The following is a 25,520-nucleotide window of genomic DNA, read 5'->3' as shown; positions in this document are numbered from 1 at the left end:
ATTTAGAAATCAGTGAAAGGTTAGGGAATTATATCAAAAAAAATTTGTGTCAACGCTGAATTATAAATAAACGACTATTTCGACTATTTTTGTATTTTTAATCGAATTAAGTAATTTTTTCGCGCCTTAGAGTTGATCCGAGGCCTAAAAATATAAAATATTGTTTTTGTTTTAAATTTTTTAATGTTTTTGCTTGCAAAATAGTTTTATAAATATAAAATGGTTTTACAAAGATAACCAAATTTTTATAATAATTATTATAATAGTAATATAATAATAATAATAATAAAAATAATAATAATCATAATAATAATAATAAGATTAATAAAAATAACTTCTGTTAAGTAAATAATTTATTAAAGGGCTTTTAGTTATTATAATTATTATTATAATAGAAACAAATAAAAAATTTACCGGTTTTACAGTAAGAATATAATATCAGAAATATATATAAAAAGATATATTAATACATATATTTAAATCACAATAATTTGAAAAGAAGGTCAACCTCTTGAAAGATTTTATCTCAGAGGGTTGAAAATGGAACGAACAAGCATGTATAAAGCCACTTTATGTACTTAAAAGCTGCTATGAGAGCAGAAGCTTTTTAAAAATTGATAACTTTATGAAACATCTCGGTTCGGAAAAACTATTATAAGAAAAAAAATTGGACATAATTTTATTTAATGTTATATATTTTTCTAACGTTCTCAAACTCAATTCGAGAAAAAAATACCGTAGACAACTTTGTTTATTTATTTTTTTTTTTTACTTTTTTTCAATTAAATATTTGCAAACTTCTCATTTTTACGGGTAATTTGTTTCGCAAGAAATCTTCTTCTGAAAAAAAAGTTTTAATGCGACTTTTTCTCTGCACAAAGTTCTTGAATATCAATCTTCTTCAAATCCTCAATATTTCTCATGTATTACGTCTCAATTTATGTATATATAATTTTCTAAACTTATTTTTTCATAATCCACGATCAAAATTTGTTTATTTCGATCTGTTTTTATTTTTTTTTCTGAAATAAAATTTTTATTTACAATTATTTCGAAGACAAGAAAATTATAATTTTATAAATTAAAATTTAAAAATATCATTAGAAAATTATTTTAAAAAAAAAATGTGTAAAATGAAAAAGGAGAATCAATTCATATTTAATTGATAATAAATTTTTTATTCACCATTATTATAAATATACATTTATAAAAACACAACTATTATTTATTTTTCTTTATATTTATTTTGAAACTTTTCATATACAAATCTCCGTTAATTTATTTTTTTAACACTATTTTCTGTAATTTAATATATTTATTTATGTGTAATTTTAATTAGATTAGACTACAATTTAAGCGTCGATTATAACATAATTATATATCAATCTGATATTATACACTCCATACATACATTTATATTATTTAATAATTTTTCTTTCATTTTTTTTTTAATTTTTATTACTATAAATAATTTAGATTCAAATTAACGAAACAAATTGAAATTTTCGATACATTTAATTAATCTTTGGTGCGTTAAGTATATTATTTAATTAAAACAACTCATTTTTTCAAATAAATTTTAAAATCTCTTTAATTTTAAATTTTAATACAATATAGAAATTTCTATTTTTTTCTCTAAATATTGACAACTTTCGTCGATTTATTCGCAAAAATTAGTTTATTTATATCTATACTTTTTTTATCAATATTTTTTCTTCTGCGTAAAAAATATTAAAAATGTTTTTTTTTTGAATTTGTTTGAAGAAAATTCCTAAATTTACGATGGTAAAGAGGAGAAAATATAAATTTTAATATGAATTAAAATATTCTGCCTTTTATTATTATGAATGTAATTTAAAAAAGCAGATTTTAAATATAATTTGAAAGTTTTTTTTAGCCAGGAATTTTCTCCCTACATTCCTTATAATTAAATAGCAGTATGCTCTATTTATAAAGTATTTCTGGACAATTTTCAAATTTCGAAAAAATCCAGAAGAGAACAAAACATTGTTTTATTAATATAATGTAGTTTTTCCTTTGTGATATATTAATGAATGAAAAATATACATCTTTTGTATGAAAAATATATTTTTTGATGAATAATAGTCTTGAAAAGAATTTACGTACATTGAAAAAAAATTATTTGATTTAAATAAACGATTACTTGTTCATTATCAAAGAAATATTTATTTGTATTAAAATAATTTTTATATTAAGGTCAATATTAAATTCTTTAAATCTTGAAAAAATTCTTTAAATAAATGTTAAGTTAATTCAGATACTAAAATTATTGGTTCAAATACAATTTATTCGAAAAATTATATGGACAAGGTAATTCTTTATTTGAATGAAATAACTTTTTTTAGTGTAATATATTTAATATTATTATTAAATTATTATAATATATTATAATAATATTAATATTACATTCTTTTTATTATTATTAATTACTAATAGTATTATTAATAATTATTAATAATAATATTAATAAAATATAGCATTATAATGAATAATATTTATGTAAATTATTTAAAATTCGCAACTGTGATAAAATTTGCAAGTAGGAAAATTTTTAAAATGAAATATTTTTTTAACAGTGTGTATACATATACATATATAGTAACGTAGATAAATATTTTCGTCTCTCGACGAAAAAAACTCTTCTCTTTCGATGTATATAAATTGTTAAATTTTTGGTCTGCTCTGCATTATTAAATGAAAAGAATGCGATTTTAACTTAAAAGTTTCATATGATTGAATTTTCTGAAAAATTACGAGTGAATCTCAAAATTTCCATACTATTTCTCTTTTTTACAAGTTTGTTCAATTTTCTCGTGGAATTATAATTAATTTTCAAGAATAGAAAATGCTATTTTTTTGACAACTGTTTGTTCACATTTTTTCAGAATTAATTAATTTTCAAGAATAGAAAATGCTTTAATTTTACAATTTAAAAATCAATATTGAATAATTAATTTTTTAAAAGAGAGTATTCTTTGGCATATTTTATATAATATAGATTATTTTAAGAAGCACTCTATAATAAAATATTTTTTCACTCTTTAAAGTCCGACAACCATTTGCTATCAATCCTTTTTTTTAATTACAAATACGTACCAATATTTTTATATCTTTCTGTTTTAATTTTTTTTTCTAAAATGAGAATTGAGCGAAAAATTTATTATATAAATTTTCTTTTGCAGGGAATTATTAATTTCCCCCCTCCCCAAAAAAAGAATCCAATTATTTATAATTGTTTTTTTTTTGTGTTAGGAAATATCTGCTTTTATTAAATTTCTCTTTTAATTTATTACAAACAAAGTTGATTTTACATTTAATTTATTTTTCTACTTTGAATTATGGATTACAAAGAGTTGAAAATTAGTTTTTATTCTCTTTGGTAGAATTTTTATTCGCATATAAATATTATTTTCGAATAGAATTTTTTTTTTTAATAAAAATTGGTACGTGTCTTTGTTTTGCGATCGAATTCGTCAACTCACCAACCAAATATGTAGATTTATTATTGAATAATTGTATACTTGAGTTTTAATATTGTCTGTGTTATTTTATTATAATTTATAATAAATTATCAAATATATTTATTAATTCAGTCAGAGTTCTCGAAAAAAAAAAATTTCAAAGGTTAAAATTATTGTTGTACCTTTTTAGATAAGTCAAACAGTTTTTCGTTTGTAAAAACAGGAAAATTTTTTCTTTATGTAATTAAGAACACGAATTTTAATTAGAATTTCTTTTTTTTGTCTGAAATTAATAAATGTCGTTCATTAATTTTTAAGTAATAGTGAAATGAGAAATGAAAAGAGGGGCACTTTAAAAAAATATACATATATTCTTATATTATATTTCACACGACGCGTTAATTGGAGGGATTATATCGACTTTTCTCAAAAGGTTAATAAATATGTCGCGAGAGTGAGAGAGAGAGAGAGAGAGTGAGTGAGAGAGAGAGAGAGAAGGGTTGTTGAGTAAAAAAATTGGATCGTGTTTAGGGTCCTCGAAAAAAAAGAAATTTCCTTAAAGGGGATAGCATATTGGTTGTCGAACTCTCCTTTGCTAGACTTGAGTAACTTGTGTCACTGTATGATTGGTCCCCGTATTTCCATTATTTTCACCGTGCAATGGAACCGGAAGCCATCTTCCGAAAAGTTTTCTTTTGCAGAATAGTTGTTTGAAGGTCATTCGAAATTGTCGACTCATCGCACAATAAAGAATGAAATTGATGGCTGAATTTATCAGGGCCAGTATGTCCATTACTTCACCTGTTGAACATAAGAGGATATCATTAATTTTATGTTTCATTTTCCAATATTTATTAATAATAATAATTATTGTAATAATGATGATGATGATAATAATGATAGTAATACTAATAATAGTAATAGAAATAATAATAGTAATAATAACTTATTTGTGACACTCTGAAGAAAGGTACCTAAGAAGCAAAAATTTTAGGTTACGTTTGTAATTTTCGAATCGAAAATTACTAAACATCAGTAATTTATGTTAAGAGTTGAAACTCCTAATATAAATTACTGATGTTTAAATCTTCATTCCACCAAAAATAATTAATAAAAACTGATTTTGGTTTTTAATTAAACACATAAACTTTTAAATAAGGTAAAAATAACACAAACAGAACCTAAAATTATTTGCTTCTTTGGTTAAAAATAGGAAATTTAAATGAATTCCAAATTTAAATCCATTTATATTAATAATTAACTCTCCAGATTTTGTGCTCGTAAATAATGATTAAATTACGAACAGCTTGAGATTCAATATGGAGCTGATATTCTCCACCTGCGAACGCCAAGGTCACCGCTAGATGGCAATTCAGTTGATAAAATCAGCTTTCATGCCACCTAGTGGCGACCATGGCGTTCTCAAGTGGAGAAATTAAATCATTTTATAAAAAAAATGTTCCATTTAAAAAATGTTATTGTGAGAATAATTTAATTTCTTTTTCAAAAAATGCCACTATTTTCGACTTTTTTTCCAAATGTTGCAACAAAATACCACATTTTTAGTATAAAATACAATTTATTTCGCTTTTTATAGTATGAAAAATAACTGTAGACAAATTTTTCAAAATTATATTTTTAAATAATTTTTGTACGATAATAAAATGAATGAAAATTTTATTTTATAAAAAAATATGAAAATCGAGTAAAGAATCTCTCCTTTTGACCAATAGAAAAATTAACAAAATTGAATAAAAATTTATATTAAAAGCGATTCATCTTTTAATTAAAATCACATAATTCTAAAATCCATATATCAGTATATATAAAATTTGAATTCTAATTAAAGGAAAGACTTGAAATGAAATTAATTAAAATCCAATAATTCATTGATAAATGGAACAATTTTTTTCCTAAAGTTTGCATAATTTAACATTAATAAAAATGAAATAAATTTTTTAATATTTATGACTTATGAAGATTGCACATAAATCATCTATATATACTGCATTTAAATAACTTTGCTGATAATTTTCTATACTCGAGTCGTAATTGAAAAAAATTTTAACATTAATCATCCTAGAGATCTAAATTATTATCGCATTGAATGTGGAATAAAAAAAGATTGATATATTCTTTATTGATACTTGGCACTCTTTTCATGAAATTTTCAATAATGAACATCAAGTTTTCATCTCTTCATTTCAACATTGCCAATTAAAAGGGTTACATTGTCTTTGTTTCACTTTATTGCAAAAATTTTAATTAAGAAAATTTCCCATAGAGAATACAAATATTTCACTTGAACGATTCATTTTTCCACTTGTGATCCACTTTCTAATTAATTTTTTTTTAATCTTTTATTTCCCTTTTTCGTTCAGATATATTTGTATTATATCAATAATCAAAAAATACATTTTTCTCGAGAAATTTTGATTAAAAATAATTACTAATTTTAGACGTGCGCCTCTCTTGATTCTTAATGGAAACAAATGGGACAATCAATCAATATGATTAAAACGCAGTAAAATATATTTGAAATTTTGTGTGATGAACTAATAAAGTATTTACTTTACTATCGATAAAATATTATTAACTAAAGTTTGCTTTTATATATATAATGTTCAAGTTCTTACTGCCTTGGAATAAGTCCAAAGTTTCTATATTCATTTCAATTAGGAGTCATATAGCACTGACGGAAATTAAGTGAGTCCACGAAAAATAAATATAGGTGTAACTTTCATCTAAACCTCAGAGGACTTAATTTATACTATGGAGCAACAAATCACCTGAGTGGATTAGTTTTCTCCCTAAACAAAACATCAAATAAATCCACCCCCCCCCCCTTCTTTTTGGTATTAAATTTCAGTAAATATATACTCAGGACATGTGCAAGCCTCGGATATTGTTACTTTTTTCGACTATTTTCCAAAAATGCAACTTTTTTTCGAATTGTTTCAAAAAATTACGACTTTTTTTACTTTTCTTACAAATATTGCAAGAAAATTATATTTTTAGTATAAAATTCAACTTATTTCAATTTTTATATACAGCGTGAAACGTGTTAAAAATAATTATTGACAAATCTTTCAAGAATTATTTTTGAAAATAATAATAATTAATTTTTCTAATTAAATTATCGAAATATACAATTAAAACGATTTTAAATAATTTAAATTTTGTAAAATTTAATTAAAAATAATTGATTTTTTTAATTATTTCATTACAATTTTTGAAACTCAACTTTTGAAAAATCTTAATTGCAAATTTTTTAAATAATTGAATTCCCAAAAATTTTAATAATAAATCTTCAAGTGTAAATTTAAAAATGAAAATTAAATGAAAATTTGCTTTTAAAAGTTATAATAAAATATTTTAGAAAATAGAAATTCTTAGAATTTTTCCATTTTTATTTTTAAAAATTTAATTACTTTCAATATTTTCAATTCCATATTTCCAAAAATTCAAATACATACAAAAAATAATTACATTAACATTTTTTATAATTATTTTTAACATTTTGGGGGAAACAATCATTTAAAATTTTTTTACTAAAATTCTCTAAAAAATTAATTAGATTTTTTTATATGATACAAAAATTCTTTGAAGAAATTCAATTATTTTTAAAAAATTACATTAGAATATTTTTAAAAAAAATTAATTCTTAGAATTTTTTTATCATAATTTTTAAAGATTTAATTATGTTTGAACGAAGTAAATTAAAATTAACATCTAAAAATTATATTAAAATATTTTTGCAAAAATTAATTCTTGGAACTTTTTCATTCTAATTTTTTAAAATTTCATTATTTTCACTATTTTTAATTTTACATATGAATTTCCGAAAATTCAAATACATACCAAAAAATAACATTAATATTCTTCAAAAATTTAATTTATTAGTTTTTTTAAATTATACAATAATCCTTTTAAGAAATTCAATTATTTTCAAAACATACAAAAAAAAAATTCAATACAAATAACCAATTTTTATAATTGTTTTATCATACACTGAAAAAAAAGTATTTGATTCAAATAACCGTTTACTTGTCTATTATCAAAAAATATTTACTTGAATCAAATAATTATTATTTAAATCAAGGAAATTGTATTTATATAAATAATTTCAGTGTTTGAAAAAAATACCATTTAATTCCTACTCAAATAAAAATTATTCAACTCCAGTAAATATTCAATTGATAATAGTCAAGCAATCGGTTATTTGAATCAAATAATTTTTTTCAGTGTGTTTTTTTAAGTTTCAAATATCTTTGACCAAAGTAAATTAAAATTTTTAAAAATTTACTTTTTGAAACTTCTTAAAATTTCGGAGAAATCATGTTAATAGGTAATTATTTTTAAAATTCTTCAAAAATTTGATTATTTTTTTTTATATTTTTCAAAAATTCAATAATTTTTAATTATTTTATCAATTTTCAGTTTTTTTAAAATAGATTTTACTAAAATTTCAATTGTTTAAAATTTCTTTGAATTGTATATATAATAAAAAAATTATTATCTTTCAAAAATTGATTTAATTCATTTAATTAATTTAAAGAATTTCTTTATTATAATTTTTTGAAAATATTATAATATAAAAATTTTATATTTTAGTAATAATAATTTAAAATAATTTAATAATTTAAAAAATCATAGATAATTAGTTACAATTGTTATGCAAAATTTTGTATTTAAATAATTAAATTCTCAAAGAACTTTTGAAGAATTATTATAAAAATAATTGATTTAGAGATGAAGTTTAGTTAAAAATTATGCATTGAAAAAAATATTTATCTCATTTAATATTTAAATAACCGATTACTTGTGAATTATCAAATAAATATTTACTCCAGTGCTAGAAAATAATTGAATTTTGAAAGTGTCATGGTTGTAATTTTTAGAAATTATTAAATATCAGAAGGTTTTAAATTAAAATTTTAATAATTTTATTTCTCGTGGAAAAATAAAATAAATAAGTATTTTAAGTATTTATTTAACAAAATTATTCAAGTTTTTAAATAATTGAATTTGGAAATCAGTGATAGGTCAAAGAAATACAAAATTTTTGTGACAGTATTGAATTAAATAAACGACTTTTTTGACTTTTTTATTTATATTTTCAGTCGAGTAAAGCAACTTTTTTTGTGCCTTAAAGTCAATGCGAGGTTTGCATAAGTAAAAACAGAATAATTTGTTAGTGAGGTTATTAGAAAAAAATTTGTTTGTTTGAAATAAATATTGCTTACTTCAATTCGAAGAGAAAGAGAGAAAAAAAAGAGGGTGAAGGGAAAGATTTAAAGGTTATTAGAATTCAGCAAGAAGTTTTAAGAAATTGTTCATAAAAGTGGAATTTTAGAAAATAAAAAGTCGACCACACCCGATGTAATTTTCCCATTGGAGCCATTCATACTACCCTACTTGAAGGTAAAATCCAATGGATATCGCGTGACCTCGGGTGAATTTTTAGTTCCTGATTATAAGTTACACGTCAATTCATTCAAAGAATTAGATGTTTTTATATATGTACTTTGAAAAATAATTGGTCAAGTAAAAAAGAGTTGAAGAAGTGTCAGTGATATTATATAATTCAATTTCGATTTTTATATGACATATGCCGCACTAATTTTTACATTGCGTGCGACAAACTTTTTTCAATTTCATTTATAGTTTTTACTATTATCCAAATAAAAGGAATTTCGTTATTCAATATTTCCCCTTCGATACATATTGAATGCATACATTTATATGTATTGTATACACATAATGGGAATCGTGCCAAAATCAGACAGCTATGCAAGATATGGATATAATAAAAAAAAATTGATTTACTCTGTTTCTGTTCAATTTTATATGAAACATTTTTCCTGAAATTACAATACTGTAGTTAGAAAATTATTTTGGTTTATTATTTTCTGTTTATTTATGTTGTGAGTAGGTCAGTAGGTCTCTGAAATTACCGTCGACGCTAAGAGTCACAAAAAAAATTTTTTTTTTCCAAAATATCAGAGAAATTAAACACTTTTTTCTCAAGATTCAACAATGAAATCAAAAAAGTTTCAGAATGCAGGCAGAAATTAGTGATATTTTTATTATTAAAAAATAGTTTTTCACGCTAAGTCACGACGCTAAATTCGGGACTAATGAATATTCCGGAAATCTTATTTGGCAAAATAGTTATTTGACATAAAGTCACTTGAAAAATATCATTATCATGAAATTAACTTGACATAAATTTAATTTGACATAAAATTAGAGTTGGGTTAAAATATTTGTGAAAAAATTCGAATAAAAAAAACGAAATCAAACGGAAAGAAAAATGATAAGCATTTGTTAAGGAAATATCGTTTTTCACTTGAATGCTTTGATTGTTTCCTATTGTTACCAATCTTCTTCACATTTTCGTATACGTGTACAAATTTGCACGATTCAACATGAACACGCGATTTTTAAATTACTTTCTCCATATCTATTGCCACATATAACGTTTTCTATGGAACAATGTACAATTTAACAAAAAAAAGTCATTACAAACCCGGGCCGAGCAACTAACATTTTTTATGAATAGAATTTTTTTAAATTAATAGATAATAATAGCAACAACTGAATTCATACAAACAAGAGCGGACAAAACCAACATTTTTCCACGAATAGAATTTATTTTCACTAATAAATTATTTTATGTACCAATTTTCATGTATAAGAATATTTACATCTAGGGAAATTTCTACACGAAACACAATCACATTCGCACCGCCTTTGAATAAAAAATTACAAATTAAAATTTTAATCTAAACTCCGTTGAAGAATTTAGTTCCTAATTTTTCTAGAATTACTATTTTTTTCTTTTTTTTTTTAAATCGAAAATTGTTTTTAATTTCGAATTTTTATTAAGCTCGGTGAAGCTAGCGAACCGCCAGCCGTCAGCCATCAGAAGAATCCATAGGCGTCGCCACGCACAGCATTTACGCGTATCTGATAGCAAACGGGTGGAGCTGCTGGCTATTTAGATTTATTTTAAAAACTTTTTATAATGTGGTATTTAAAGGAGAATAATCCAGCAACAATTTAGTACAAAAGAAAAATTGTTTGGTAAATAATTAAATAACTAATAAATTTTTTTTGAAAAAAATCACAATTTTTGCTTTTCTGATGGCGGGCGGGTGGAGCTGCTGGCAATTTAATTTCATTTTAAAAATTTGTCATCATATGGTTTTGAAAGGGGAACAATTTAGCAACAATTAAGTACAAAAGAAAATTTTTTTGAACAAAAATTAAAGAAGTTATGATTTTTTTTTGAAAAAAATAACAATTTTTGCTTTTCTGATGGCGGGCGGGTGGAGCTGCTGGCAATTTAATTTCATTTTAAAAATTTGTCATCATATGGTTTTGAAAGGGGAACAATTTATCAACAATTTAGTACAAAAGAAAATTTTTTTGAACAAAAATTAAAAAAGTTCTGATTGGTTTTTTTGTTTGTAATTCTTTATTTTGTTTTCACATACGTGTAAGAATTTTTTAAAAGTGCAAATTGAGATTTTTCTAAAAAAATTCATAAATCTCATTATAATTATTAAAAAAAAATTTTTTGGTCTTACGATTGTTGCTGGGCTATTACTTTTTTAAAAAGATGTGTTTCAAATTTTCTAATTTTATATTAAAAAGCAAGCAGCTCCATCCGATTTCTATCAGGCCCATTATAGTTATTAAAAAAATTTTTTTAGTTCTTAAATTCTTGTTGGTTATTCCTATTAAAAAACATGTATAAAAAATATTTTTATAAAAAATTAAATAGCCAGCTGCTCCACCCTCCCGCTATCAGAAACGCAAAAATTGTGATTTCATTCAAAAAAAAATTCATAAGTTCTTTAATTTTTGTTCAAAAGAATTTTCTTTTGTTCTAAATTGTTGCTAAATTGTTCCCCTTTCAAAACCATATAATGACAAATTTTTAAAATGAAACTAAATTGCCAGCAGCTCCACCCGCCCGCCATCAGAAAAGCAAAAACTGTGATTTTTTTCAAAAAAAATATATAAGTTCTTTAATTTTTGTTCAAAAAAATTTTCTTTTCTACTTAATTGTTGCTAAATTGTTCTCCTTTCAAAACCATATTATGACAAATTTTTAAAATGAAATTAAATTGCCAGCAGCTCCACCCGCCCGCCATCAGAAAAGCAAAAATTGTGATTTTTTTCAAAAAAAATCATAACTTCTTTAATTTTTGTTCAAAAAAATTTTCTTTTGTACTTAATTGTTGCTAAATTGTTCCTCTTTCAAAACCATATAATGACAAATTTTTAAAATGAAATTAAATTGCCAGCAGCTCCACCCGCCCGCCATCAGAAAAGCAAAAATTGTTATTTTTTTCAAAAAAAATCATAACGTTTTTAATTTTTGTTCAAAAAAATTTTTTTTTGTACGAAATTGTTGCTAATTTGTTTTTCTTTCAAAACCATATGATGACAAATTTTTAAAATAAAATTAAATTGCCAGCAGCTCCACCCGCCCGCCATCAGAAAAGCAAAAACTGTGATTTTTTTCAAAAAAAATATATAAGTTCATTAATATTTGTTCAAAAAAATTTTCTTTTGTACTTAATTGTTGCTAAATTGTTCCTCTTTCAAAACCATATGATGACAAATTTTTAAAATGAAATTAAATTGCCAGCAGCTCCACCCGCCCGCCATCAGAAAAGCAAAAATTGTGATTTTTTTCAAAGAAAAATCATAACTTTTTTAATTTTTGTTCAAAAAAATTTTCTTTTGTACTTAATTGTTGCTAAATTGTTCCCCTTTCAAAACCATATGATGACAAATTTTTAAAATGAAATTAAATTGCCAGCAGATCCACCCGCCCGCCATCAGAAAAGCAAAAATTGTTATTTTTTTCAAAAAAAATCATAACTTTTTTAATTTTTGTTCAAAAAAATTTTCTTTTGTACTAAATTGTTGATAAATTGTTCCCCTTTTAATACCATATGATGACAAATTTTTAAAATGAAATTAAATTGCCAGCAGCTCCACCCGCCCGCCATCAGAAAAGCAAAAATTGTGATTTTTTTCAAAAAAAAATCATAACTTCTTTAATTTTTGTTCAAAAAAATTTTCTTTTGTACTAAATTGTTGATAAATTGTTCCCCTTTTAATACCATATGATGACAAATTTTTAAAATGAAATTAAATTGATAGCAGCACCACCCGCCCGCCATCAGAAAAGCAAAAATTGTTATTTTTTTCAAAAAAAATCATAAGTTCTTTAATTTTTGTTCAAAAGAATTTTCTTTTGTTCTAAATTGTTGCTAAATTGTTCCCCTTTCAAAACCATATGATGACAAATTTTTAAAATGAAATTAAATTGCCAGCAGCTCCACCCGCCCGCCATCAGAAAAGCAAAAACTGTGATTTTTTTCAAAAAAAATATATAAGTTCTTTAATATTTGTTCAAAAAAATTTTCTTTTGTACTTAATTGTTGCTAAATTGTTCCTCTTTCAAAACCATATGATGACAAATTTTTAAAATGAAATAAAATTGCCAGCAGCTCCACCCGCCCGCCATCAGAAAAGCAAAAATTGTGATTTTTTTCAAAGAAAAATCATAACTTTTTTAATTTTTGTTCAAAAAAATTTTCTTTTGTACTTAATTGTTGCTAAATTGTTCCCCTTTCAAAACCATATGATGACAAATTTTTAAAATGAAATTAAATTGCCAGCAGATCCACCCGCCCGCCATCAGAAAAGCAAAAATTGTTATTTTTTTCAAAAAAAATCATAACTTTTTTAATTTTTGTTCAAAAAAATTTTCTTTTGTACTAAATTGTTGATAAATTGTTCCCCTTTTAATACCATATGATGACAAATTTTTAAAATGAAATTAAATTGCCAGCAGCTCCACCCGCCCGCCATCAGAAAAGCAAAAATTGTGATTTTTTTTCAAAAAAAAATCATAACTTCTTTAATTTTTGTTCAAAAAAATTTTCTTTTGTACTAAATTGTTGATAAATTGTTCCCCTTTTAATACCATATGATGACAAATTTTTAAAATGAAATTAAATTGATAGCAGCACCACCCGCCCGCCATCAGAAAAGCAAAAATTGTTATTTTTTTCAAAAAAAATCATAAGTTCTTTAATTTTTGTTCAAAAGAATTTTCTTTTGTTCTAAATTGTTGATAAATTGTTCCCCTTTTAATACCATATAATGACAAATTTTTAAAATGAAACTAAATTGCCAGCAGCTCCACCCGCCCGCCATCAGAAAAGCAAAAACTGTGATTTTTTTCAAAAAAAATATATAAGTTCTTTAATTTTTGTTCAAAAAAATTTTCTTTTCTACTTAATTGTTGCTAAATTGTTCTCCTTTCAAAACCATATTATGACAAATTTTTAAAATGAAATTAAATTGCCAGCAGCTCCACCCGCCCGCCATCAGAAAAGCAAAAATTGTGATTTTTTTCAAAAAAAATCATAACTTCTTTAATTTTTGTTCAAAAAAATTTTCTTTTGTACTTAATTGTTGCTAAATTGTTCCTCTTTCAAAACCATATAATGACAAATTTTTAAAATGAAATTAAATTGCCAGCAGCTCCACCCGCCCGCCATCAGAAAAGCAAAAATTGTTATTTTTTTCAAAAAAAATCATAACGTTTTTAATTTTTGTTCAAAAAAATTTTCTTTTGTACTAAATTGTTGATAAATTGTTCCCCTTTTAATACCATATGATGACAAATTTTTAAAATGAAATTAAATTGCCAGCAGCTCCACCCGCCCGCCATCAGAAAAGCAAAAATTGTGATTTTTTTCAAAAAAAAATCATAACTTCTTTAATTTTTGTTCAAAAAAATTTTCTTTTGTACTAAATTGTTGATAAATTGTTCCCCTTTTAATACCATATGATGACAAATTTTTAAAATGAAATTAAATTGATAGCAGCACCACCCGCCCGCCATCAGAAAAGCAAAAATTGTTATTTTTTTCAAAAAAAATCATAACTTCTTTAATTTTTGTTCAAAAAAATTTTCTTTTGTACTAAATTGTTGATAAATTGTTCCCCTTTTAATACCATATGATGACAAATTTTTAAAATGAAATTAAATTGATAGCAGCACCACCCGCCCGCCATCAGAAAAGCAAAAATTGTTATTTTTTTCAAAAAAAATCATAACTTTTTAATTTTTGTTCAAAAAAATTTTCTTTTGTACTAAATTGTTGATAAATTGTTCCCCTTTTAATACCATATGATGACAAATTTTTAAAATGAAATTAAATTGCCAGCAGCTCCACCCGCCCGCCATCAGAAAAGCAAAAATTGTGATTTTTTTCAAAAAAAAATCATAACTTCTTTAATTTTTGTTCAAAAAAATTTTCTTTTGTACTAAATTGTTGATAAATTGTTCCCCTTTTAATACCATATGATGACAAATTTTTAAAATTAAATTAAATTGATAGCAGCTCCACCCGCCCGCCATCAGAAAAGCAAAAATTGTTATTTTTTTCAAAAAAAATCATAACTTTTTTAATATTTGTTCAAAAAAATTTTTTTTTGTACGAAATTGTTGCTAATTTGTTCCCCTTTCAAAACCATATGATGACAAATTTTTAAAATGAAATTAAATTGCCCGCAGCTCCACCCGCCCGCCATCAGAAAAGCAAAAATTGTGATTTTTTTCAAAAAAAAATCATAACTTTTTTAATTTTTGTTCAAAAGAATTTTCTTTTGTACTAAATTGTTGCTAATTTGTTCCCCTTTCAAAACCATATGATGACAAATTTTTAAAATGAAATTAAATTGCCAGCAGCACCACCCACCCGCCATCAGAAAAGCAAAATCTGTGATTTTTTTCAAAAAAAATATATAAGTTCTTTAATTTTTGTTCAAAAAAATTTTCTTTTCTACTTAATTGTTGCTAAATTGTTCTCCTTTCAAAACCATATGATGACAAATTTTTAAAATGAAATTAAATTGCCAGCAGCTCCACCCGCCCGCCATCAGAAAAGCAAAAATTGTGATTTTTTTCAAAAAAAAATCATAACTTTTTTAATTTTTGTTCAAAGGAATTTTCTTTTGTACTAAATTGTTGCTAAATTGTTTCCCTTTCAAAACTATATGATGACAAATTTTTAAAATGAAATTAAATTGCCAGCAGCTCCACCCGCCCGCCATCAGAAAAGCAAAAATTGTTATTTTTTTCAAAAAAAATAATAACTTCTTTACTTTTTGTTTAAAAAAATTTTCTTTTGTACTAAATTGTTGATAAATTGTTCCCCTTTTAATACCATATGATGACAAATTTTTAAAATGAAATTAAATTGCCAGCAGCTCCACCCGCCCGCCATCAGAAAAGCAAAAATTGTGATTTTTTTCAAAAAAAAATCATAACGTTTTTAATTTTTGTTCAAAAAAATTTTTTTTTGTACGAAATTGTTGCTAATTTGTTTCCCTTTCAAAACCATATGATAACAATTTTTTAAAATGAAATTAAATTGCCAGCAGCTCCACCCGCCCGCCACCAGAAACGCAAAAATTGTGATTTTTTTCAAAAAAAATTTATTAGTTCTTTAATTATTTACCAAACAATTTTTCTTTTGTACTAAATTGTTGCTGGATTATTCTCCTTTAAATACCACATCATAAAAAGTTTTTAAAATAAATGTAAATAGCCAGCAGCTCTACCCGTTTGCTATCAGATACGCGTAAATGCTGTGCGTTGCGACGCCTATGGATTCTTCTGATGGCTGACGGCTGGCGGTTCGCTAGCTTCACCGAGCTTTTTTATTATCTGATACTTTTTAAAAATTGTTTTTTTACGTTGCGCACGAGAAATCTAATAAGTTTTCGCATAATTTACATTTTTATTTCATTTTTGAGTGCGCACAATGTAAAAAAACAATAATTTCTACGTGGCAAACTCAGAACGCAATTAACGTTGTAACCAGTGTACTAATTATTATTGGAAAAACGAATGATAATTGCTCCCATGGACAATAGAAAATAGAAGTGTTAAGAATTTTTAAAGAAAATTCCAACGAAAAGAAAAAGTAAATGACGAAAAGAAAGGGAGGGAAATTAAAGGAAAAATTCTCTCACTTAAACGCAACTAATATATTATCGTTACATTTATTAATCTGATGAATAATTATGTAATCAAGTTGAAAATAAGATTTGTTATCGGTATAATTAAATAATTACCTTGGAAATTTGTTATCGTCGTTTCGAAAATTTTCTATTTCGGTTAATGAATAAAAAATTTATTAATGGGTTTTAGTATAAATTATAGTTAACGCACAATTTTTTCTTAAAATAATTTTTTTTTGTTAGGAAGGATTGAATATTTTATTTATTTTCAAAAATACACGTGACAAGCTCTTTCGGTATAATTAGTATTAATACATTTTTAAATATATATACATTCAGAAAAAAATTTGTTTGAAATGATCAAATTTTGGTTGAAAAATATAATTTTTTGTTTGAAACGACAAAATTTTGGTTGGTAAATCCAAATTTTGTACAAAACGACCAAATTTTTATTGAATCAACCAAAAAAATTATATTAAAATTTTGTGAATAATTGAATTTTCTAAGAATTTTAATTCAAAATTCTCAAAATAATTAAATAGACCAAATTTGGGTTAAACAATCCAAATTTTGTTTGAAACAACCAAATTTTTATTGAATCAATCAAATTAATTGTATTAATATTTTGTTAATAATTGCATTTTCTAAGAATTTTAATTAGAAATTCTCAAAATAATTAAAACGACCAAATTTTGGTTGAAAAATCCAAACTATGTATAAAACGATCAAATTTTGGTTAAAAAATCCAAATTTTGATAGAAATTACCAAATTTTTGTTGAACCAACCAAATAAATTATATTAAAATATAATATAATTATATAAAATATAAAATTTAATTTAAAATTCTTTAAATAAATGAAACGACTAAATTTTGTTTGAAACAACCAAATTTTTATTGAATCAATCAAATAAATTGTATTTAAATTTTGTGAATAATTAAATTTTCTAAGAATTTTAATTCAAAATTCTCAAAATAATTGATTGTTTTAAAATATTATATGATAATGAAACGAAAATAATTCAATTTACAAAGAATTTTAATTTATAATATTCTGAAAATAATTCAGTTATTATGGAGTTTCAATCTAAAATTCTTTAAAAAAATAAATTTAAAAAAGTATTAATATATTTATTTATAACTTAAAAATAAGTTTTATACAACAAAAAAAAGTATTTGATTAAAAAACATTTTTTATGAGTGCGTTTTTTTTTACTTATAAGTAATATTAGAAAATTATTTCTTCAAAACATTCTATAAAATTTGGATTCATGACCTAAAATTTTACTTTTTGGGTTAAAAAATATTTGTTGTAAAATTTAAAAAATTCCTTATAACGAAAGAATTTGAATTTATAATTTTTGAAATATCTTAGGTTCAGATTCCGTCGAAGTTATTCGGTATAAATAGAATTGAAAATCACTTATACGTAAGAAAAGATATCGAATAATTCCTGGGAAATTCTTTCAAATAATGAAATATTAATACTATTTAGTGAAAAGATTCTGCAAAATAAAATGTTCAAGCTTCTAATAATTTCTTTTCTACATAAACTTTTATTTGAAGTTTTTACATCCAAAAAAGTCAATCTATTGATTTTTAACATCAATAATAATTACTGAAATTCTAGAGCAATAAAAAATAGAGTTACACTAAATTCTTGAATTTGTAAAAAAATTTTGTTATTTAGTTTTAAAAATTCCATTTTGATGATGTGGAAGAATTGATTTTTTTTAATTCGGCTTTATCGAAATATCGTTTTTATATATACAAGTTCGACACAAAACTAAGAATCATAAATAATGCATATGCAGAAAATTTGCATATTTTTCAATTTTGCATATACGGCACAATTACTGAATGCATTTTGAAAGATTTTGAACTCTTTTATCCCTCTGTACGGTAAACATTCTTTCCTTCTTTTTCTTGATAAAAGTTGTAAATAGCAAAATTTAAAATAAAATTCAGTATTAAACAGAAAAGAAAAAAGATTTAGTATTAAAGCAAAAAAAAAAAAACAAAATTTAATACTAAAGCAAAAAACAAATTTAATATTGAAACAAAAAAAAAAATTTAATATTAAGATAAACAAAAAAATTATATTTAACAAAGCAAGCAAATAAACAGTCAAAAACCAGATTTAATATTAAAATAAACAATAAAAAATTTAATATTAAAGCAAGGCGAGCAAATTTTAATATTTAAAATACATTCAAGTGTTAAATCACAATTTATATCCAAAAATAAAAAAATTACCAAAAATTCTTTTATTCCCAATAAATATAGAAGATGAAATAAAATTCTGATCCTTAAATTTGAGTTTATTCTGACGGAATTATTAATCAAAGAAAATGAATAATAAATAGCTAACGGAATGAAAGAGCAGATTGAAAGTTTTCCGGCAAAGTTAAGGTGTGATACTATCGGCATTTTGTTATAAAACTTTTAATCGACTCGAACTTGTCGAACTCTCATCTATCTATATAAACATGTACACATATAAGGATTTGTATTTTAAATCTACAGCAACTACACATACACACACACACAAACATAAATGCTGTTGGGTATACACGATGAAATTTAATTAAATTCAAAGCGTGTTCATTTGACGATGCAAATTTTTCAAAGAAAAATCAACGATTCCCTTAGATAAATACATTGCAAAAGAGGAAAAAACTAAACCATCTCATGAAACGAGATACACGTTATATTTCTACTCTGATATTTACACATAAAAAAGGACTTGAAGAGTGTAAAACAATATCTGTCACAATCTTTTTCATATACTCAGGGAAAAAGTTTATTTCACTTAAACAAACTGTTGAATCTACTTTTTACACTGAAGGAAAATATTTATCGAGTTCTGTGAAAATATTTTATTTATAAAAGAACTTTACATATAAAAAACGTATTTTAATTATAAAAGTAGGATGTTATTTAAAGAGATATTTTATTTATAAAAATATTTTAGTTAGAGAAATCAGAGAAATGTCAGGGATTTTTATAATAGTAGTACATTTTTCTTTTTCTTTTTAAGGGATTTGGCTTAAATTCGGATAAAATAAATAATAATATAATAAAAATTAAAATAAAATTGTGTATTCTTCAGGATTAGGTACAGCTCAGTTCCTACTAAAAGTCAGGTAATTTTCAGATGATTAGAATTCTTAAATTTGGATAAAATAAATTTTTAATTAATTTTTCCCAAAATTTTGATTGTCTGATGGCGTTCGGGTGAGGGTGCTACTACTTAAAAATTGAAATAAAATTGTGTATTCTTCAGAATCAGGTACAGCTCAGTTCCTACTAGAACTCAGGTAATTTTCAGATGATTATAATTTTTAAATTTGGATAATGAAAATTTTTAATGACTTTTTTAAAAGTATTTTTAAAGTTCCCAAAATTAATTGAGTAATTTGTCTTAAAATAAAAGAAAAATGTTAAGTTTTAAGTATTTTCGGTCCTAAGGGTGGTACAAAAAAAAGAGTAAAGTTTTTAAGAGCATAAAAATAATTAAGCTAAATCCCATAAAAAATTAAAATCCTAAATTTTAAGAATTGTCTTTTTTTCGTACATTTGATAATTGTAGTTTTTTTTACCAATAATGGTGGAGCCCCTAAAAATAATTGTATTTCTCCAAAAATTTTGATTTTTTTTAATATAATTCATTTCTTGTCAAGAATTTTATTAAAATTTTTGAAAATAATTGAATTTCTCCGAATTTTTCACAGGAACTTTATTATTTTTGAAAATTTTAATGAAATTGTTCGTAAGAATTCAATTATTCAATAAATTATTTATTGTTGTATTTAAATAATTAAATTCTAGTACAATTTTCGAATAAAAATTGATTCTTGTTAATGATTCAAAATTTATAAATAATTTATATAAATACATACAAAATTACAAAATTTCAGAGTTTCAAATAAACTATTTTCTGAATTGTATTTAATGTTCCAATATGTGAAGTTAATGTACGAAATAAATTTTGAAACAAATATCGAATTCACGAGATAAATTTAAAATTATATCGCGAAAGAATATTGACCAAAGTATTGGAAAAAGTTTTCAGTGTTTTTGAATGATTTAGAGATTTTGAAGCTTTCGAAGAAAACACATAGTTTTAGTATTAAGTTGGAAAAGTTGGCAAAAATGGCAATTTTTTCGCTTTTCAAAGAAGATGTGTGCTAGAGATGGTGCAGAACATTAAAATATGAAAATGCTGATGGCGACAAATTTTAAGAAAATGGTAATAGTGACTATTCTTTTTCAACGTCAGAAGATTTAAATTTATGTGATGTCTAAAGTATTTAAAACTTTGTCTTCCTTCCATTGTAACTTTACTATTATCAAATCTGTATTCATCTGTCTGGTTCCATTTCTTTTAAATTGTAAAATCTTCAATTTAGTTCTTTATCTGCAAAAATTACTCTCTGTAAAGAAGTTCTTTATTTTCTCCTCTGTCGAAAGTCAAAAATCTTCTCTGTCGCAATTATTTAAAAAAATGTTTGGATAAATTTAAGTAACTTTAATGATCGTTGGATAATTTTTCAGAATTCTTCAATTTGCATTGGCATTGTAATGAACAACTACTTGGATTTTGACCCAAATGGGTGAGGTATCAAATTTCCAATATCGAATCAAGATTCCTTCTTCATTCCCTGGTATATGAAATGTGAAATGATATACCAGGACTAATTCTATTGACAAATTGATATGATTTCGATGATTATTCGCCTTTTCTATTTCATAAGTATATGTGATCAACTATTTTTGTAGTAAATATTCTGAATTATATTTTATTACTAAGAAGTATGACTGAAATTTTTATTTTACGAATATTACGAAATGAGTTTGTCACATCATTTTTCACAGACAAATGGAAGAGGTAAAAATGAGGGTTATAATATAAAACAGGGAGGAAGAGAAAGTTTTGAAATCGATCTCTACGCAGTGAATTCAGTTGTCGGTATCATGAGACCAGCTTGAAATAACTCAAGTCGATGTGGGATGTATTTTCCTCGGCAGTAAAGTATAATGTTATTTTTCATGTACAGTGAAAATTCAGAAAGTTTTTCTGGTCTTTGGAGAATATAACAATCATTGGTGTTAGTACATATGTCACAGTTGGTTCCGTTTCGTGAAAAGTGTCTCCGAGGGGTCACATAAGCTTTATATGTTTATTTTATTCATAATAATTTACAATCTTCCACTGTCCCACAATTTGAAACATCATAAACAGCTTTCAAAGTGATCACGAGTGAAAAATTCAAAACTTAAATTCTTTATTCGCTTTTTTTATATGAACCTTTCTTAACAGCATATCCGGTTGTTCAGGATATCCAAAAATTATAATATCCGTTGCTGTTAGGATTCATTTACGAAATCTTTTCCTCTATTTTATTTTTGATTGACAAAAAAAATCGATTACGATATTACTATAAAAAATATAGTGAAGATTAATTGTGAAAAGGTTTTAAAACAGATTTGAAAATAATTTTTTATGTTATTAAATAGGGAACTGTGGGTAATCAAAAATGACCACTGAGTAAAGAACCATTTTAATTTCAATTTTGGAGAAATTAGTTTCAATTTTTTAAAATTTAACACAATTCTTTGAAAGAATTCAACTATGTTAATAAATGTCAAAAATTCAATCTTTCCACAAATTCAATTATTTTCAAAAAATTTTTAAAAAAGTTCTCGTCAATATTTCAATTATCGATATAAATAAGCAAAATTTTTTGCCGAAATTCAAGTATATTCAGGAATTTTAATAAAATCCATTGCAAAATTTAATTATATTCATAAATAACAAAACTTATCAGAAGAATTCAATTATTTTCAGGAATTTTAATAAAATTCATTGTAAAATTCAATTATTTTCATAAACAATAGTATTCAACACAAGAATTCAATTATTTTCAAAAGTAATAAAATTCAGTTATTTTCAAAATTTTTTTCTTAATTCAATGATTTTCAATATTCTATTTTAATAAATTTTCCCAAAGGAATTCAATTATTAAACAAAAATTTTGATAAACAAAAAATTTTTTATTATTTTCATAAAAATAAAAATTTACAGGAATTCAATTATTTAAAATAGAATTTGCTTGAAATTTTTCGAAAAAATCAAATGCTTTACAATGTGGCATTAAATTCTTCGCAGTAATTCAATTATTTTCATAAATTTAATAATTCTTTTCAGGGATTTAATTATAAATTTATTATTAATTATAAATAATAAAATTATTCGGAGAAAAGTCAATTATTTTCATAAATAACAATATTCATCACAAGAATTCAATTATTTTCAAAGATTTTAATAAAATTTCCCAAGAGAATTTAATTATTTAAAAACAATTTTGACAAAATTCTACACGAATATTCAATTATTTTCTCAAATATTGGAAATTTCACAGGAATTCAATTACAAAAAATTAAATTTGCATACATTTTTTTGAAAAAAATCAATTTGTTTGAAACTTTTTTTAAAAAATTCTTCGCAATAATACAATTATTATTATTTTCATAAATAATAAAACTTATTGCAGAATTGCAATTATTTTTAATACAAGTAGAGATGATTCTATCACTCAGTCGTATTTTCACTATTTATTTATTTTTAATACAATTTTAATCGAATTTCTTGAAAAATGCAATTATTGTTAAAATTTTTTATTAAAATTCGTCGAAAGAATTCAATTAGGTATTTAAGAATTTGCTGGAAACATTTTTTTTGAGAATTCAATTTCAAGAAACATTCAATGATTCAATAAATTATTTTGTAAAAGTGTTAAATAAATTTTTGAATATCTGAATTTTTTATACTTTTAACAAACAATACTGTAGAAATAATTTTTTTTTTGTAAAAGCTTAATAGAATTCTTTTTGAAAATATTTGAATATTTTATTTTCTATTAAATTTTCAATTGAAGAATTTCCGAATAATCGATATTTCTTATAATTGAATTGTAAACAAATGGATTTGAAAATTCTCAAATAACTTTTTCAAAAATTATTAAAAATAATTGTTTTAAAGAATTTTGTTTAAAAATTGTAGAAAATAACAAGTGAATTAAAATGATGAAAAGCATTTTCAAGAAGTTACTGTAACAATTTTCTTATAATATAAAATAATTTTCATGTTTTATTATTTTATTGTTTTCTTATAAGTTATTTAATTTCAAAAAGGTTTGAAATTTGAAATTTAGAAAAACTTAATTCCCATGAAAAAATAATAATGATTAAATATTTATTTATAAAAAAAAGTTATTGATGTTTTCGAATAATTTACCAGTTAAAGAAATTCGTAAATAAATGTAATAGAAAATTTTTGTTGAGTATCTAATAATTTTTGGAGTGAATCAGAATATTATTTAGGGTCAGGGAAAAACAAAATTAAATGTTTGTGGCAATCCTGATAATGGATTTTTATATTCGTACAAGGGAATAATTTAGTGAAATTTTCTCTATAAACTGATACTTTTTTTTCTAATAAATATAAAAAAAGTGCTGAATTTCGAATCAAATGCGGACAATCATAAACTTGAAGTAATTCCTCGAGAGAGAGAGATGACATTTATGTCTTCCAATTACAAAGCCAATCTGTGTTTAACGCGTTTACTCTGCCAATAACATTGAGAAAACTGATGAAAGGAATAAAATTTTTATCGCTTAAACGTAATAATATCGTACTTTTTGTATAAAAACAATTTTCTTCAAGCTGAAAACTAATATTTATCATATCAGAGAAAACCGGAGAAAACTGTAAAGGACTTTGGTTTTTTTTCTTCAAAACAAAAACTTTTCTAATCTAAAGGAATAAACTTGTTCTGTCCAAGAACATCAAAGAATGTTTATTACAGAATAAAAAAAAAGAATGCTAATTTTAACAAATCATTGCATATTCAACTTTATTTAGATACCTTACTTAGATGTTAACATAATACTTTTGTTTAAGACTTATTTTTTTAATAATTTTATAATAGCTTTTGATGTCTTGCAAAGAAAAAAGTTTAGTTAGTACATTTTAGAAAATAAATTATTTTTTACAGTGAAAAAATTATTATAGAAATATATTGAATAAGAAATAAATAATAAGTCTATTTGCGATGTCGAAAAAGTTTAATTCAATTATTTAAAAAAAAACACAAGAATTCAATTATTTTCAAAAGTAATTCAACTATTTTCCAAAAAAATACAAATTTCACAGGAATTCAATTAATTAAAATAGAATTTACATAAAATTTTTCGAAAAAATCAAATGTTTCAAAATTTGTCATTAAATTCTTCGCAGTAATTTAATTATTTTCATAAATTTAAAAATTCCTTTCAGGGATTTAATTATTTTCATAAATAATATAATTATTCGCAATAATTCAATCATTTTTATAAATAATACAATTTTTTACAAGAATTTTATTATTTTCATAAATAATAAAACTCAATGCAGAATTTCAATTATTTTTAATACAATTTTAATCGAATTTCTCGACAGATGTAATTATTCTTTAAAAATTTATTAAAATTCGTCAAAAGAATATTTAATTATTTAAAAATTTCTTTAAAAAATTCTGTATGAGAATTCAATTTTAAGAAACTTTAAATTATTCAAGAAATTATTTATTTTTTGTATTTAAATAATTGAATCTAATGAAAATTAATTCAATTATTTGCATAAATAATAAAATTCTTCGCAAAAATGTAATTATTCTGAATACAATTTTAATAAATCGTCTCTAAAAATTTCAATTGCTTTTAAAAGTTTAAATAAATTTTTTTATAAAAATTCAATTATTTTGAATGCAGTTTTAATTAAATTTCTTGAAAGACTTTAATAATTGTTATCATAAATTATGTAAAATTTTAAGAAATATAAAATTCTTTGCAAAAATTCAATTATATTGACAAATAGTATAATTTTTTTCACCACAATTCAATTATTAAAAAACATTTTTATAATAAG

At 23.1% G+C, this 25,520-nt stretch overlaps 1 protein-coding gene across 1 annotated transcript in view; it reads right to left on the bottom strand.

The window, feature by feature from the left end:
* Positions 1 to 2,997: 2,997 nt before the first annotated feature.
* LOC122503838 (G-protein coupled receptor dmsr-1-like) overlaps positions 2,998 to 25,520 on the bottom strand; it is a 37,682-nt gene continuing 15,159 nt past the window's right edge. The window contains exon 2 of the mRNA XM_043614568.1: positions 2,998 to 4,283. Coding sequence (XP_043470503.1) covers positions 4,078 to 4,283 — 206 coding nt within the window. The 3' untranslated portion in view covers positions 2,998 to 4,077. The remainder of the gene's footprint in view (positions 4,284 to 25,520) is intronic.

The sequence above is a fragment of the Leptopilina heterotoma genome, unplaced genomic scaffold (genome assembly GCF_015476425.1).
Source record: "Leptopilina heterotoma isolate Lh14 unplaced genomic scaffold, ASM1547642v1 Lhet_270, whole genome shotgun sequence".
In the NCBI taxonomy this organism is placed as follows: Eukaryota; Metazoa; Arthropoda; class Insecta; order Hymenoptera; family Figitidae; genus Leptopilina; species Leptopilina heterotoma.
Note: the sequence above shows the minus strand (reverse complement) of the source record. Positions and strands in the feature narration are given on the sequence as shown.